Source organism: Grammomys surdaster, unplaced genomic scaffold (genome assembly GCF_004785775.1).
Source record: "Grammomys surdaster isolate TR1022 unplaced genomic scaffold, NIH_TR_1.0 231, whole genome shotgun sequence".
NCBI classification, from domain to species: Eukaryota; Metazoa; Chordata; class Mammalia; order Rodentia; family Muridae; genus Grammomys; species Grammomys surdaster.
In genome coordinates, this window is record NW_021604676.1 from 2,138,880 (window position 1) to 2,153,995 (window position 15,116).

The 15,116-nt window shown below is 44.6% G+C and overlaps 1 protein-coding gene across 1 annotated transcript in view; it reads left to right on the plus strand.

The window, feature by feature from the left end:
• The window catches only part of Myo5c (myosin VC), a 72,031-nt gene extending 57,323 nt beyond the window's left edge, over window positions 1–14,708 (plus strand). Inside the window, exons 31-41 of the mRNA XM_028773583.1 lie at window positions 494–557; window positions 647–815; window positions 1,258–1,345; window positions 2,307–2,405; window positions 4,115–4,269; window positions 5,208–5,297; window positions 6,016–6,166; window positions 7,346–7,628; window positions 10,741–10,915; window positions 11,327–11,407; window positions 13,294–14,708. Coding sequence (XP_028629416.1) covers window positions 494–557; window positions 647–815; window positions 1,258–1,345; window positions 2,307–2,405; window positions 4,115–4,269; window positions 5,208–5,297; window positions 6,016–6,166; window positions 7,346–7,628; window positions 10,741–10,915; window positions 11,327–11,407; window positions 13,294–13,446 — 1,508 coding nt within the window. The 3' untranslated portion in view covers window positions 13,447–14,708. The remainder of the gene's footprint in view (window positions 1–493; window positions 558–646; window positions 816–1,257; window positions 1,346–2,306; window positions 2,406–4,114; window positions 4,270–5,207; window positions 5,298–6,015; window positions 6,167–7,345; window positions 7,629–10,740; window positions 10,916–11,326; window positions 11,408–13,293) is intronic.
• The last annotated feature ends 408 nt before the right edge of the window (window positions 14,709–15,116 follow it).

Sequence of the window (15,116 nt, forward strand, 5' to 3'; positions counted from 1 at the left end):
GGTCCTGCTCTTACAGACTCTAGCATCTAGGAAAAGTGTGGAAGCCACGGCACTGGGGCAGTGAAGCTGTCCTGGTCCTGCTCTTAAAGATGCTAGCATCTAGGAAAAGTATGGAAGCCATGACACTGAGGGCAGTGAAGCTGTGGTCTCTAGGGCCCTGCAGATAACACAGAGTTAGGCTGCGTGGATGGAAAGAATGGGTGGAGTTTTAAAGAGGAAACTTCCTTCAAGTTCCACTGGTGTCTGGCACAGTGGGAATTCAGCCTGTTGTGCTGCTATAACTATTTTTAAAGAAAATTCAGAAATCTAGATGTTCATATAAAATGTCATTCTTAAATAATGATTCACAAAACAAAAACAAAAAAACAACCAAACAAACAAAAACCTAACTGACTGGATAGGGGTTAGACCTTAGATCTGTGAAAATAATGGCAACCCCAAATTAGCACTCAGAGACATGGCTGACTACAGCACTACGGGTTTCTCATAATAGGAAAGCTGGAAGAGCCATTCAGCCACCTGAACCGAGTCCGAGAAGAGGAGGGAATGCAGGGCAAGTAAGTGTTCTGGTGGGAACTGGCCACGAGCCAATCACCAACAATAGGGTGCTCACGCCAATGCCCAGAGCACCTCGTCCCTTCCTCAGGGCCCTGGAAGCACAGAGTCAGGTGCATCCCGAAGGGAAGGAGAGGCCCATGGGTAAGAGCCAAGAATCGCAGGAGGCCATCAAGTTCCCAAAGAAGCAACCAGAAGCTGAGGAGGAAGTCGAGAGTATTCTCCAACAAGAGGCGTCCCGGCTTTCTTTGGAAAACAGGGTAAGGGAAGTTATGATTGGCTGCCTGTACAGCAGTGTTGTACAGGATCTGAGGGAGCCACCGACAGTAAGCATAATAACTGTAGTCCAAAAGGCCTTCTGTCAGAGCACTCTGTCCTTACCTCAAAAACAGGTGGTTGTGATGATAAACACTCAGCAGTAGAGTGATGGCCACCCCACCCCCCACATCCCTCTGCACAGTCTGGGTATGGTGGTGAAGGTCTGAAATCCCAGGTGGAAGCAGGAGAATCAGAAATAAAGGCATCCCTGAAGGGAGTCTGAGACCTTGCCAAACAGAAAAATTAACAGGCAGTCACTTTCAGAGCTGAAACACTCTACGCCCTTTATAAGATGTTTCTGGGAACAAGAGACTTTACTAGTGTTTAAGTCAAACCCAGCATAGGCAAGGCTACCTCTTCTAATAAAAGCCCTGGTCTCTGTAGGATCTTGAGGAAGAGTTAGACATGAAGGACAGAATGATTCGAAAGCTACAGGATCAAGTCAAGACTCTGACCAAGATGATTGAAAAAGGTAAGGGGGATATCCTCATTCTTTTGAGCTTTTATGTAAGGTACTATGTATAGAAGTGTGTGAGCACTGCCTTGGCCAAAGCACACAAAGCCCAACAGAATGAGGCTCCACGGGTGAGGCTTAGGACCTAGGGATGAACTAGTGAATGGATGAATTCATGTAGAGACTGGTAGATAATGGTGGGTGAATGGATGATGGGTGGATAGATGGATGGTGTGAGAATAAAAGATGACAGATGGATGATGGGGTGGATGGCTGGATGGATAGATGATGGGTAAACGGGTAGATGATGGATGAGTGAAAGGTGAATGGCTGGATGAATGGGAGATAGCTAGAGGATGGGTAGATGAACAAGACCATGAGTTACATCCTCTGTATAATGCCTACCCAAACCCACATCTAACCCTCACTTCTTTTCCTGAGCCGCAGATTCAGTTTGTCTCTGACTATTTTCTTTCAACTCAATATATTGAAATCAAAATCTTTTCTGCCCATGTCAGTTATCCATTATTATGTAACACAGTACCCCAAACTTAGCAGCCCAACATTAATACCACTACATTTGTGATTATGTAGCTTCTATAGGAGCCATAGGAGATTGACAGCCCCACCCCACCCCTGTGATCAAGACTGTGAGACTCAGACGTGTTCCCTGAGTCTTGCACCCTTCCCTGTAGACAGCATCAAGGCAGTATCTTGGGTTTCTTCCACTCCCCCAATGTGTTGGAGATAGATACATCAGGCACTCAATAGGATTCATTCAAAGACATCTCAGCCTATTCAGCAGCGGCCATACTCCCAGACAGAAATCACTGTAGGAAGCAATCCAAAGCATCAAACAGCTCTAACATACTGCAAGCTGCAGCAGTCTTGAGTGGAGAGGACTCAGGTAGTATCTTCACTATGAAACTGGGAAGTGTGGGTTTTGTGTATGTGGCTGACCGTTTACCTCTGTCTGCAGCCAACAATGTGCACCTGCCCTCAGGATCCAAGGAGTACCTTGGAATGCTGGAATACAAGAAAGAAGATGAGGCGAAGCTCATCCAAAACCTCATTCTTGGTAGTCAAACTCAGATCGCTCGGTTATGCTTCCTCTTTGAGAACGTGAATATCAGACAGCTCCAAAGTCCTGGGCAGGGGCTGGCCTTTCTCTTCTCTCTTATATCATGGCTTCTTTCCTAACTTGAAGCTTCTTAGCTTTAGTGCTAACTTACCCAGCAATTCTTGGCTGAGGGAGAGGGGCTTTGCACTGCAAACCACAGCAGCATATCACTCACTTCTGCTCACACTAGAAACTGGTGTCAGCTCCAGTGTTTACAGACACTGCCGGTGGGGAATCAAAATGGTCCTCAGCTGAGAGCTACTGCCCCAACCTTCTCCCAAGTCTAATTGTAGGGTCAGAATGGAAGACACAGCTCCTGGTCCTGGGCATGGTTGAGCACACCTGTAATTCCAGCACTCAAGGGCAGAGGCAAGCAGATCTCCGAGATCAAGGCCAGCCTGGTCTACAGAGCAAGTTCCAGGACAGTCAGGGCTACACAGAAAAACTCTGTCTCAACACCCCCTCCTCCCAATAAAAGAATATTGAGCTATTGATTACATTTCAATTCCTGTTAACAAAAAGCCTGATAGAAACAACTGGAAGAAAGATTTATTTGGGTGTGGAGGGCCAGATGAGTTCCCGGTGCTAAGAGCAGGTATGGTGAAACCTGCTCACATCACAGCAGCTGGAAACAGACATCCACAGGGGATCGGGCCTTCTTTTTTTTTTTTTTTTTTTTTTTGTTTGTTTTTTTTTTTTTTTCGAGACAGGGTTTCTCTGTGTAGCCCTGGCTGTCCTGGAACTCACTCTGTAGACCAGGCTGGCCTCGAACTCAGAAATCCGCCTGCCTCTGCCTCCCAAGTGCTGGGATTAAAGGCGTGCGGCACCAACGCCCGGCTATAGGGGATCGGGCCTTCTTAAAGGCCTACCTTTAAGGATCTAAATTCACTAGCTAGGTAACAGCCTCCCCAAATAGTACCACTAGTTAGAAAACAAATATTCAAAGCCTACGTTTATAAGGGACATTTCAGTTTCAAACCCTGACACTGCCCAGCCCACACTGACACAGAAGAGACCTCTTCTCTGCAGTTGTCTTATCACGGCCACAGGAAGTGCAGTTTTCACTTCAAGCTTCCCAGCAAGGTTTCCTTCTTCACCCCTGCTCTTTCTCTCTGGCGTCCTTCTTTAAAAGACTAGCTTATTTAATGTGTATGAGTGACTACTTGCTTGTATATATGTGTGTATGTGCACCATGCGCAGTCTTGGTGTTCATGGGGGTCAGAAAAGAGTTTCAGATCCCTTGGAACTGGAGATAAAGGATGGTTGCGAGTCACTAAGTGGGCTCTGGGAACTGAACTGGGTCCTCTGCAAGAGCAGCCAGTGCTCTTAACCCCTGAGCACCCCTCAGGTCTCTGACATCTCCTTGTCTCAGCGATTCTGCTGGTCACTAGTGTCTCCAACATCTTCTGGTGACTTCCATCCATATCAAAGGGATTGGAATGAGTTGTGTAGGGCTTGTGTTCCTTTCTTATACTGGGGATCCAATGTCTAGAGCCTCTTCATTAGGGAAAGTTACAATTGAGTTTCTCTGAGAGAAGAAAGGCTCCGCCTAAGCACAGAAAGGTCAGGAACCCTCCCCCTCCCACTCTCCCTCCCAGCAACCTCCACCAGCAGTCATAGGAGGAGGGCTTACCAGCAGCTGAGAGCATGTTTCTTTTTTGCTACAGACCTGAAGCCCCGAGGTGTGGTGGTGAACATGATCCCTGGGCTGCCGGCTCACATCCTGTTCATGTGCGTGCGATATGCAGACTCCCTGAATGATGCCAACATGCTCAAGTCCCTCATGAACAGTGCTATTAATGGCATCAAGCATGTGGTTAAGGTAGGGTTAGCCTTTGATATGGGTCCTTGGTGTGGTGTCTGATTTGGAAACAGTTCTGGGAAATGACCAGGCACCTGGTGATTGTCTACCCTTGGCCTCTGACCTTTGGAGGACTGTGTGATTCCCCAAGAAGCAGAGCCAGTAAGGAAAGATAATGGGTGAAGTTCTGCCAGTGGGCCTCAAAGACTTATGGAGAGAATACAGCCTGGTAGTCACCATCCTCACTCTTCCACTCATGTGTGAGGGATATATGCTCTACCAGTGTAGCATTAAGGGAAATGGGAAACTGAAATATTATTCATGTCTTCCATGGGCAAGTATATCATTCTCCTCCCTAAAACATTATTATTTGTGCTGGAGAGATAGCTCAGTGGTTAAGAGCTCCAGCTAATCTTACAGAGGACCTGGGTTTGATTCCCAGAGCCACATAGTGTGGCTCATAACCATCCATAACTCCAGTTCTAAGGGATCAAATGCCTTCTTTTAGACACATATGCAAACAAAACAGACAGACAGACACACACACTTTTTAAATTAAAACCTTATCATTACTGTTTTTCCTAGTCCCGCAGTTTGTTGAAGAAGATGGAAAGCCTTCTTGTACGTCCCATAATTAGTTATCCAAGTTGGAGGGTGGCCTTGCTCTACACAGTTACATGGGAGCCCAGGTTCTATTAGGCCTACTGAGTGGCACTTCCTAGCTGTGTTCATCAGACAACCCACAGTTGACTACTCTGTGGGAAGGGAGCCACATGTGCACAGCACACAGATCAGCAGTTGCCAGCTAAGTTAGTTCTTATACAAGGTTTCAGTGTGTAATCCAGACTGGCCTCAGACTTGGAAATCTACAAACCTCTGCCTCTCCCCACCCCCCACAAATGCTGAGATTAAAGGTCTGTGTGGCTACGCCCATCCAACATTGTCATGTCTTGTCTAAGGAACATTTTGAAGATTTGGAGATGCTGTCCTTCTGGCTTTCCAACACTTGTCATTTTCTCAACTGCCTGAAGCAGTACAGTGGAGAAGAGGTAGGAGGCATGCCTGTCCTGCTGCTGACACCCTGGGACTACCTCACAATCTGGCTCCCAGAGGCATACAGTGGTAACCCAGGAGGCCAATCTGCCTATCACCTGTTTTGTGCCTAGACATTACTGCATTCTGGAGACTCCAAGAAATTCAGACTTTGGCCTTAGTGTAAGGCTTTGATCAATAAGCGTTCAAATCCTCGGGAGAGGAGATAGTCTTGTTGACCCCTGAAGTGGGAAATCTGCGGATTTCAGTATGATGACCCAAAATGTAACCTCTGGCTCGTCTCACTAACTGTCCTCTCTGAAGGACTCTATTCTCCCGTGGACCCATAAATAGATGATGCCTGCACCCCAACTCTCCAAGAACTGATATTGTGTGAAGCTTCTTCAAGCTTCACATGGGGCATTTATCATTCAATCAAAACAACAAAGTGGCTTTTAGGGTGTCTATACGCCACATGAGAAGCCAGAGCAAACATTGGATGTCTGCCTCTGTAGCTCCTGCTCCAGGGGCAGTGCTGTAATTCCACATGTGACTAACATCATACAATAAATTGCTATCTTTTGTCATGCTAAATAAACTAGGGCTCATTTAAAAGTAAACATTAAGTTTTAAGCTGCAGAACTAGATGCTGATTATAACATCTTTAGTATAGACAGTATTTCAATTTCCTTCCTGCCCACAGCACTCTGATGTTTATGCTCAAATTACTTTCAGGAATTCATGAAGTATAACAGCCCACAGCAGAATAAGAACTGCTTGAACAATTTTGATCTTACAGAATACAGACAGATTCTGAGTGATGTGGCTATACGGATTTATCATCAGTTCATCATCGTGATGGAAAACAACCTCCAGCCGATAATAGGTAAGAAGAGAATTAATGACCTAGAAATACTTTTAGTTTTGAAACAGAGTCTTCTATAGCTTCAGCTGGCCTTGAACTTGATATGTAATTATAGCCAAGGAAGGTCTTGAACTCATGATTCTCCTGCCTGTATTTCCTAATAGCAGGGATTTCAGGACATCATGCCTGGTTTTGCTTAGTACTGGGAATGAAACCAAGGCTTCACGCATACCAGGCAACCATTCTACCAACTGAGCTACAATCCCAGCCCCAGAGACTTTTTATAATAGAAACTGTGTGTGTGGTATATGTGCTTATGGATAACATAGGTCAAAAAACTAAGAAGACATAATCACCATAAATGTCTACTTTTTAATTCTTAGCTTGCTTAAAATGACTATATAAATACTAGCACACACTGACCTTTTTCTTTGTATAAGTATGTCTTTTTCCTGAAAGAAACCCTGTGGAGAAGTTACACTATTTTATGTGCTATTTGGTTTCTTGTGTGGCTGTACCAAATATTTCTGAAATCCTCAAATCCCACTCACATTTATGTATAATTTATTCCACTCTCTGAAACTTAAATATCTCAGGATTAGGTGATTCCATACCGTGACCAACTTGCTGTTAGCTAGCTCTCTTTCCCATGGGGACCACTGTTTCAAGCCTCCAGGAGGTACCCCTGCCCTTCTGTAAGCTGTGGTTCATGCCTTGGTACCCCAATGTATTCTGTTCTTTCTTTTAAGTATTAGTTCTTTTTGCTTGCTTGTTTCTATGTTAAAAGAAATGAGAGAGCACACATATATTATGTAGGCTCACAAAGTAAGGAAACAAGGCAAGAATGCCGATGGCAGAACCATGAGGCAGCAGCCCACACTGCATCCTCAGTGAGGAATCAGAGAGATGCTTACAGGAGCTCAGGTAGCTTCTTTTCCTTTTATTTGGTCCAGGACCCTGGTGCTCACCTACACTTAAGGTGGGTTTTCCCACCTCCATTTACCTAATTCTAGAAAATCCCTCACAGACAGGCCCAAAAGTTTATCTCCTAGGTGGTTCTAAATTCCATTAAGCTGGTAACCAAAATTATCCATACCACTCTAACAACTATACCCACTGACTATGAGAAAAGACACATGAGATTAGGGGATGTGTGAGCCGGCTGACCCCTGTGTAAGGAGCCTTCCACTCTTCTGGCAGTACCAGGCATGTTGGAGTATGAGAGTCTGCAGGGCATTTCTGGCCTGAAGCCCACTGGTTTCCGGAAGCGCTCATCCAGCATCGATGACACAGATGCTTATACCATGACGTCCATCCTGCAGCAGCTGAGCTACTTCTACAGCACCATGTGTCAGAATGGTCTGGACCCCGAGATTGTGAGGCAGGCAGTCAAGCAGCTGTTCTACCTGATCGGGGCAGTGACCCTCAACAGCCTCCTCCTGCGCAAGGACATGTGCTCCTGCAGGAAAGGCATGCAAATCAGGTAAAACCCACATAGCATACCCCACCGCCCAGAGGCCAGCTGGAAGAAATGCTCCTGATGATGGACCCTCCCTGGCTTCCTCTGGATACATGCAAGGCTCCACTGAGCCCCAAGTGTTGGCTTATTGGTAGCTGCACATCAATGCCTTCATACTCTACTGCCAACTTGATGCCTTAGCCTATGAGAACAGTATTATTGTGTTGTAGATTTTGAGTTTCCAAGGTTATCATACAGTTAGGCAGTATCAATCACCTGCCTGGTGACTGGCCCAGTGGAGTAGAGAATCCAGCAAAATGGTGAGAGACTCAAAACAGCTAGGTAGTAGTCTAAGACACCAATCATTTACCAAGGCAGCCAGAGAGATAAGTACTGGGTGACAAGCTTGAGAAGGAGGGACATAGCAGGCATGACATGGATGAAGACAAAGGAGAGGTCCATCCCCGGCTCTGCCTGGAGTAAGCAGCAATCTGTTGTTAGGACCCTGCAGGACTGCCGTAGATAGGTGGGTTCGATCCAGACCAAGAGGGTTCAGAATGCAGAGAAAGCATATTGGGGTTCACCCTGAAGACATGGCAACACACAGTTGGAAGGGCCATAGACCCTATCTTAAATTGAGGACCCATGGAGCCTGTGACTAAGAAACACATACCGTAGAAAGATATTTAAGATATGTGCACATGTTCAGGCAGTTGATACCTATGTGTGCTATGAGAGCTTGGGGAAATGGCCATAGGTGTATGCTATAATCTGAGGGAGATGACAAAGTGTATTAAGCCTAGAAATGCCTGCAAAGAATCCATTGTGCCTTCTTAGCACTCATGAAAGTTGGAGTTGGATTTCCCATAAACAGCATGGACAAAATCCCATGGCACCATACTGTAGGTTTGAGATGCAAACAGGCACTCAAAGGGACCAGCCTTTGCAGATCCTTTGCTTTGCATTGAGGAAAAGAAAACCTGCCTATTTCACATCTAAGCAGATAGCTGTGAGTCTGAACAAACCTTAACTGAGACAAAACTGAGGAGGTGGCTCAGTGGGTGGAGTGTCTGCCTAGCATATACAAAGGCCTAGGTTCTGTCCCCAGCCCCACGCCTTGTTCACCTGGGCTCCTACACCTGCTTGTCACCTTCCTGTTGTTTTTAGTTTCATTCCATTGCACCATAGATCATATTTTGTCAGTTAAACACTTAGAAATAGGAATTAGAATGATGTTTCCCAGGAACCCTGATAACAGATTACAACATTAAAGCTCCGGGTGAACTGTCCCTCTCGTCATTATGGAGGGTCTTGCTAGCCCTTTCTAGAAATCTTCTTTCAAGTTTTTTTTAAAAAGATTATTATAGATCCTCAAGATTTATTTGATTAATATTTTCACAACATGTTTTATCTACTCATTTACTTTTAACATATCTATACCATATTAAGGTGAGTTTCTTGTAGATAACACACACGTATCTTGGTGGTTTTTTTGAGACTTTGTTTTTAAATTACTTGGATGGGAGAATATGTACATGTTAATGCAGTACTCATAGAGGCCAAAAGAGGGCAGAAGATTCCTCTAGAACAGTGGTTCTCAACCTGTGGGTCATGACCCCGTTGGGGATAACATCAGATAATTTGCATATCATATATTTACATTTGACTCATAACTATAGCAAAGTTACAGTTATAAAGTAGCAATGAGATAATTTTTTAATATTTATTTTATTTTTTATATGCATTGGTGTTTGCCTGCATGTATGTTTGTATGAGTGTGTCAGATCTTGGAGTTACAGACAGTTGTAAGCTTCCATATGTGTGCTGGGAATTGAGCTGGGTCCTCTGGAAGTACAGTCAGTACTCTTAACCACTGAGCCACCTCTCCAACCCTGCAAGGAGATAATTTTATGGTTGGGATCACTATAACACGAAGCATTTTAGGTCACAGCATTAAGAAGGTTGAGAGCCATGGCTCTAAAGCTGGAGTTACAGGCAACTGTGAGAGGCCTGGTGTGGGTGCTGGGAACCAAACACAGGTTCTCTGTAACTGCTGAGCCATTTTTCCAGCCCAGGTCATGTTTTGTTTTTTAATCCAGTCTGACCATGTGTTCTTCTTTTTTTTTTTTTTGTGGGTTCATTTCTTTTTTTTTTCTTTTTTTTTTAATTTCTTTTTTTTTTTTTTGAACATGAAATGCTTTTTTATAGCATGTTTTACAAGGGGAGGGGGTAAGAGGGTCCAGGTGGTGGAAAAGTACAAAATCTTCTTGGCCTGTGCCTTGAAACATGTCATGGTCTATATGGTACACTGCCTTGAATTATGATCTACCTGCAGTTCTTCAGAAGATATGGTACACTGCTTGAGTTATGGTCTCCCTGCTATTCTTAAGAAGACATGCCATGTGTTCTTCTTAAATGAGGAATTTAGACTATTTTAATTTAGTGTAATTTGTGATATATTTAGGTTTGTCTACCATGTCATTTTCTTTCTTGTGATTTATTTTTATTGTTTTTCAATCATGTATATGTCCATGTCAGGGTAAATGTATGTGAGTGAGGTGCCAGAGGCAATGATCCCCTGCATTTGGAGTTCTAGGCAGTTGTGAGCAGCCTCCCAACGTGCTAGAAACTGAAGTGAGGACCCCTCGGCAAGAGTGGAAAATTCTCTCAACCCTGAGCCATCTCTCCAGCGCTGGCCATATTACTTTCTATAGGATCTTCCTGGCTTTTGTTTCTCTAGTTTCTTCTCTTTCCCTCTCTCCCTCTCTTTCTCTCTCTCTGTGTATGTGTGTCTAGAATATTTTGTTATCATTCTAATTTATTTATTATATTTTTTTTTAGTGGTTGCTCTGGGGAATCAAAACACACATACGTATGTGTTTACAACCCATTTAGAATCAACATCGCCATGTCAACATTTCCCTGCCACATAGGACGTTTGACACTGTCCTATTATGTCACAGTGTCTTACAGATAATGGGGGTGATCCGAAAAGCTATCTCCTAGCCCATCCCCTCCTATTTTAAGTAAGAGACTGCTGGGCTTTGCTTCTAAGCATGCAGTGAGCTCTGACCGTCTCTAGGACACGCTGAGAGATTTGACACTCTGTCCTGAAGTGCCCTCTGCCTTTCCCCAGGTGCAACATCAGCTTCTTGGAAGAATGGCTAAAAGATAAGAATTTGCAGAACAGCTTAGCCAAGGAGACTCTGGAGCCCCTCTCTCAGGCAGCCTGGTTGCTTCAGGTGAAGAAGACCACAGACAGTGATGCCAAGGAGATCTCCCAGTGTTGCACTTCTCTGTCTGCTGTGCAGGTGAGCAGGCTGGCCTAGCTCTTCTCTGGACCTTGAAGGGCATCTCCTGAAGCAATTCCCAGCTTAGCCTGCTGAGGTACAGCTGACCCTCTGTGACTTCTCTTTTTCCTGACAACTATTTGGTATATACTGATTGCAGCTTCAAGGTATAACTATGTACACGTGCACTAAACCGAGCAGGGGCTGGGAGGCTGGAAGGGGAGAGTCCCTCACTGCCATCTGACTGTGTGGTTAGTCTGTGTTGCACTCTGTACCCTACGCTGCTTTCTGTTCTCTTGGGATCACACAACACATGGCTCCAAAGACAAATTATAGTATAAAAGACCCACCCGTACTTCTTGGAGGCTCCTAGATGCCTGGAACTGTTTGCTCTTTTTCTTGGTCTGATCTCATGCTCTGTAATGTTCACAGATCATAAAGATCCTTAATTCATACACACCTATAGACGACTTCGAGAAAAGAGTCAATCCCTCCTTTGTTCGCAAAGTACAGGTGAGAGCTTTATGTGAACATGTTGTTCTGACCTCTGATACACTCTATAAGACACTGATGTTCGAATAAAATGTTGCAGTACAAGGTTAAAGCATGGTTTCCCAACATGTGAGACACCAACTCACAGGCAGCGGAGGGATTGTTGATTGTTCCAGCCCTGATAAGAAGGAATAGAAACATACAAACCAAGACTTGACCGTCAGCTCTTTTTTTCTATTGGACAGTTTTAGTTGTGTGTGTGTGTGTGTGTGTGTGTGTGTGTGTGTACCACAATGTGTGAATAGAGGTCAGAGAACAATTTACAGGAGTCAGTAATCTCCATCCATCTTCTGAGTCTCTGGGATTGAACTTAGGTTGTCAGGCTTGGCACCAAGTGTCTTTTCCCACTGAGCCATGTCACTCAGTAGCTTGTCTTGAGAAGTAGAACAAATGGGCAGAGCCCAGTGGAAGCAGACCTGCAGACCCATTTTTCCATGATCATCCCCAAAGTTTCTCTCCCAGTAAACTAGGGGGATCTTGGGAATCCTGGAAACTCTCCCAAGAGTCTGCAAAACCTTTGCTTTTTGCAGAGCTGTGACTGTATGAGGTAGGATTCCCTCATACTTAATCTGGAGTAATTTATCTCAGCACGGAATACAGAAGCAGACGTCGCACAAAGTCTCCCACCAGGTCAGACATTAAGAGGTTCACAGAACAGAACACTGTTTTGCTTCTCACTGTGTTGTCTTTTTGTTTCTGTTTTTGCTTTTCATTCTGAGAATTTAGCTATGTTTTTAAACAAAAATGTTATGTTCCGTTTAACTAGTTTATTAATATTTAAATTCTGTTTTAGTTACAAATATGGTAAAATATCACTAGTTATACCCACATATAAAAAAGCTCTTTAGAGTCCTCATAATTATTAAGAGTATAACATGAGGCTGGAGAGGTGGCTCAGTAGTTAAGAGCACTTGCGGCTCTTGCAAAGGACACAAGTTCAATTCTCAGCACCTACGTGATGAGTCTCACAGTTGCCTACAATTCCAGCTCTAGAGACTATGATCCCCCTTTTTTATCTCTGTGGGTACTGCACACATATAAAATTTTTTAATTTAAAAAATGTATTTATTTGTTTGTTTGTTTGGTTGGTTGGTTGGTTGGTTGGTTCTTTTAAGACAGGGTTTCTCTGTGTAGCCCTTGCTGTAATGGAAATGTAGACCAGGCTGGCCTGGAACTCAGAGATCTGCCTCTCTCTGCCTCCTGAGTACTGGAATTAAAGGTGTGCACTACCAGAGTTGGAAGTTTTTAAAAATGTAAAGGGTAGAAAGCAATCCTGATAACAAAGAAGGAAATGGATTTGATAAAAACGTAAAGCTTGAGATCCAGTCGTGTCTGGGCTTAGCATTCAACCTTGATGAATACATAAGGATAAAAAGTGCCAGCAAGATGGCTCAGCGGGTAAAGGCACTGGCTGCCAAGCCTAAAGACCTCAGTTTGACCCCCAGAACCTTTGTGGTAGAAGAACCATATGGTAGAAGAACCAACTCACATCTCACATGTTGTCCTCTGATCTCCACATGTACACACACACACACACACACACACACAAATGAATAAATGTAACTTTTAAAAATGGGGTAAAAATAGATTTACAGTTAGCCTGTCCTATGGGAATGGGCTTTTGGGGTGAAACTTCAGGTGACTATTCCTGGGAGCTAGCTGCACCGAAGGCCCTTATAGACTTATCCCCACCCTGTCCCATCCCCACCCCAGCTGTGTCCTAAACCACCTGGGGGTCACATCCTGTGATTGCTGGGGTTCTCTGATGGAGACAGACCTTGACCTCGGAGTAGTGGTGAAGCAGAATGCACCCGTTCCCTGATCCCTCCCCTTGGTTCTGACCTCAGGCTCTTCTGAATAACCGGGGAGACTCGTCACAGCTGATGCTGGACACCAAGTATCTTTTTCAAGTCACATTTCCTTTCACCGCCTCACCGCACGCCCTGGAGATGACCCAGATCCCCAGCAGCTTCAAGCTCGGCTTTCTCCGGAGACTGTAGCCGGATAGAAGACGGAGTCCTGAGTGCAAGTACCACGGAGGGATGCGGTTTTTCACTGGAGCTGGGATTGTGATGGATTGCAATTTAAGGAGGAAAAGCCACGCCCCAGCTGTCTCCCATGATGCCATGCAACGTCGTCAGTCAAGGACTGGAAAATGCTCTTGCTTCTGACCTCAGATAGCTATTGCTGCAATTCCTGAAGGCTCAGTTTTGTTCCTGGGGCCTTTGTTTATTCTGTTTTGTGGCAGAGACCTCCCCTCACCCACATATACAGGAGTAAAATCTGGGGGCACTATGGCTCCCAAGATTTCTAGGGATGCCATGAAGTCCAGGAAAGAATCCCACGTGGCTACTGGAACAAAGTCTTTTTTGCCCCATCCCTGCTGGCAGGAAGGGTTCATTAGCTCTTCCTACGAAAAAAAAAAAAACACCTGGATTAGAAAGCTAGTCACTTTAGATGCTCTGAGAGAGTCTGACAGCTGGACATGGTAACCAGTACCTATAGTCCCAGCACTCAGGAGGATGAGACCAAAGAATTATCTCGAGTTCAGTGTCAGCCTTGACTACAGAGTGAGAATCCATCTCAGGGGGAAAAAATGATTTTATGTATGTATCTATTTTATGCCATTTATCTTTTTTTCTGAAATTTTTACAAATTGTTGTCAGCCAACATAGTTATTATAATCTCTCATTTAATTTTTAAATACAATTATTTTTTTTAAACTACATTTATCTCTGGGGTCAGAGCTCAGTGGTAGAGCAATCGGCCCTGGATTTGGCCCCAGCACATGCACACACGTGCACATACATGTACATATCTGCAACTTAAGTGCTTTCTTTTCCTCTCTCTAATCAGTGTTCTAATATACTTTTAAATTTTTTTCATGAAAGAAACAGAACATTTGGGGAAGTTCTTTCTTCTGAGAAATGTAATTTTCCCCACTCTTTCGAGAAGTAGCTACTCCTTTCTTCAAACTGTTTTCCTTCCCTTCAGAGCACTAAGTCCTCTGAAGAGCACTCCTGCCCCAGAGCTGAGACCCAACACTCTGTACTCCTAGCAACCTGACAGCCCTCTAGTCTGATGGTCACTGGCAGTAGGTGGGACACCACAATATGGTCCTCTCTGTGGTGACTGGGTGATTGTTAAACAGAACCACCTACTAACGTGCAGTCATCCTACTGACGCGATGGCCTTTCAAACTGTTCCCAAATGATGAAAATAGAACTTTATAATACGTTAATAAAATAAATTATTGAGCGAATTGGATGCACCATTTTTTCCACCATTGTGGACTATATATCTTCTCACTGCACAGCTCTGCACCCTTCCTTGAGGGTCAGACAGAAAGGTGTTAGAATCCCACAAGTCACAGTATGTCATCTGAGGTACGGAAACCTTGTGGGGGTACATGTCAGGGGTGCTGACTGTCTGGGACTCCCTGGTTATCAGAGGAGGGACTGCAGAGTGGAGTTAGCTGAGCTTCGGCTCAGTGTCCACCCCAGTCCTCCTCTGTCCTATGAAGAATCACTATGCTAATGTGCTGGTTCTCCTGTCTCAGATTCACGTCCTCTTTATAGCATTTACCTGGGTTGTACACTAGTAACCCTGGCCATGCCTTCTGCTGCCCTGTACGTTCCTAGAGGGCTGGACCCCATCTTATTCTACATTT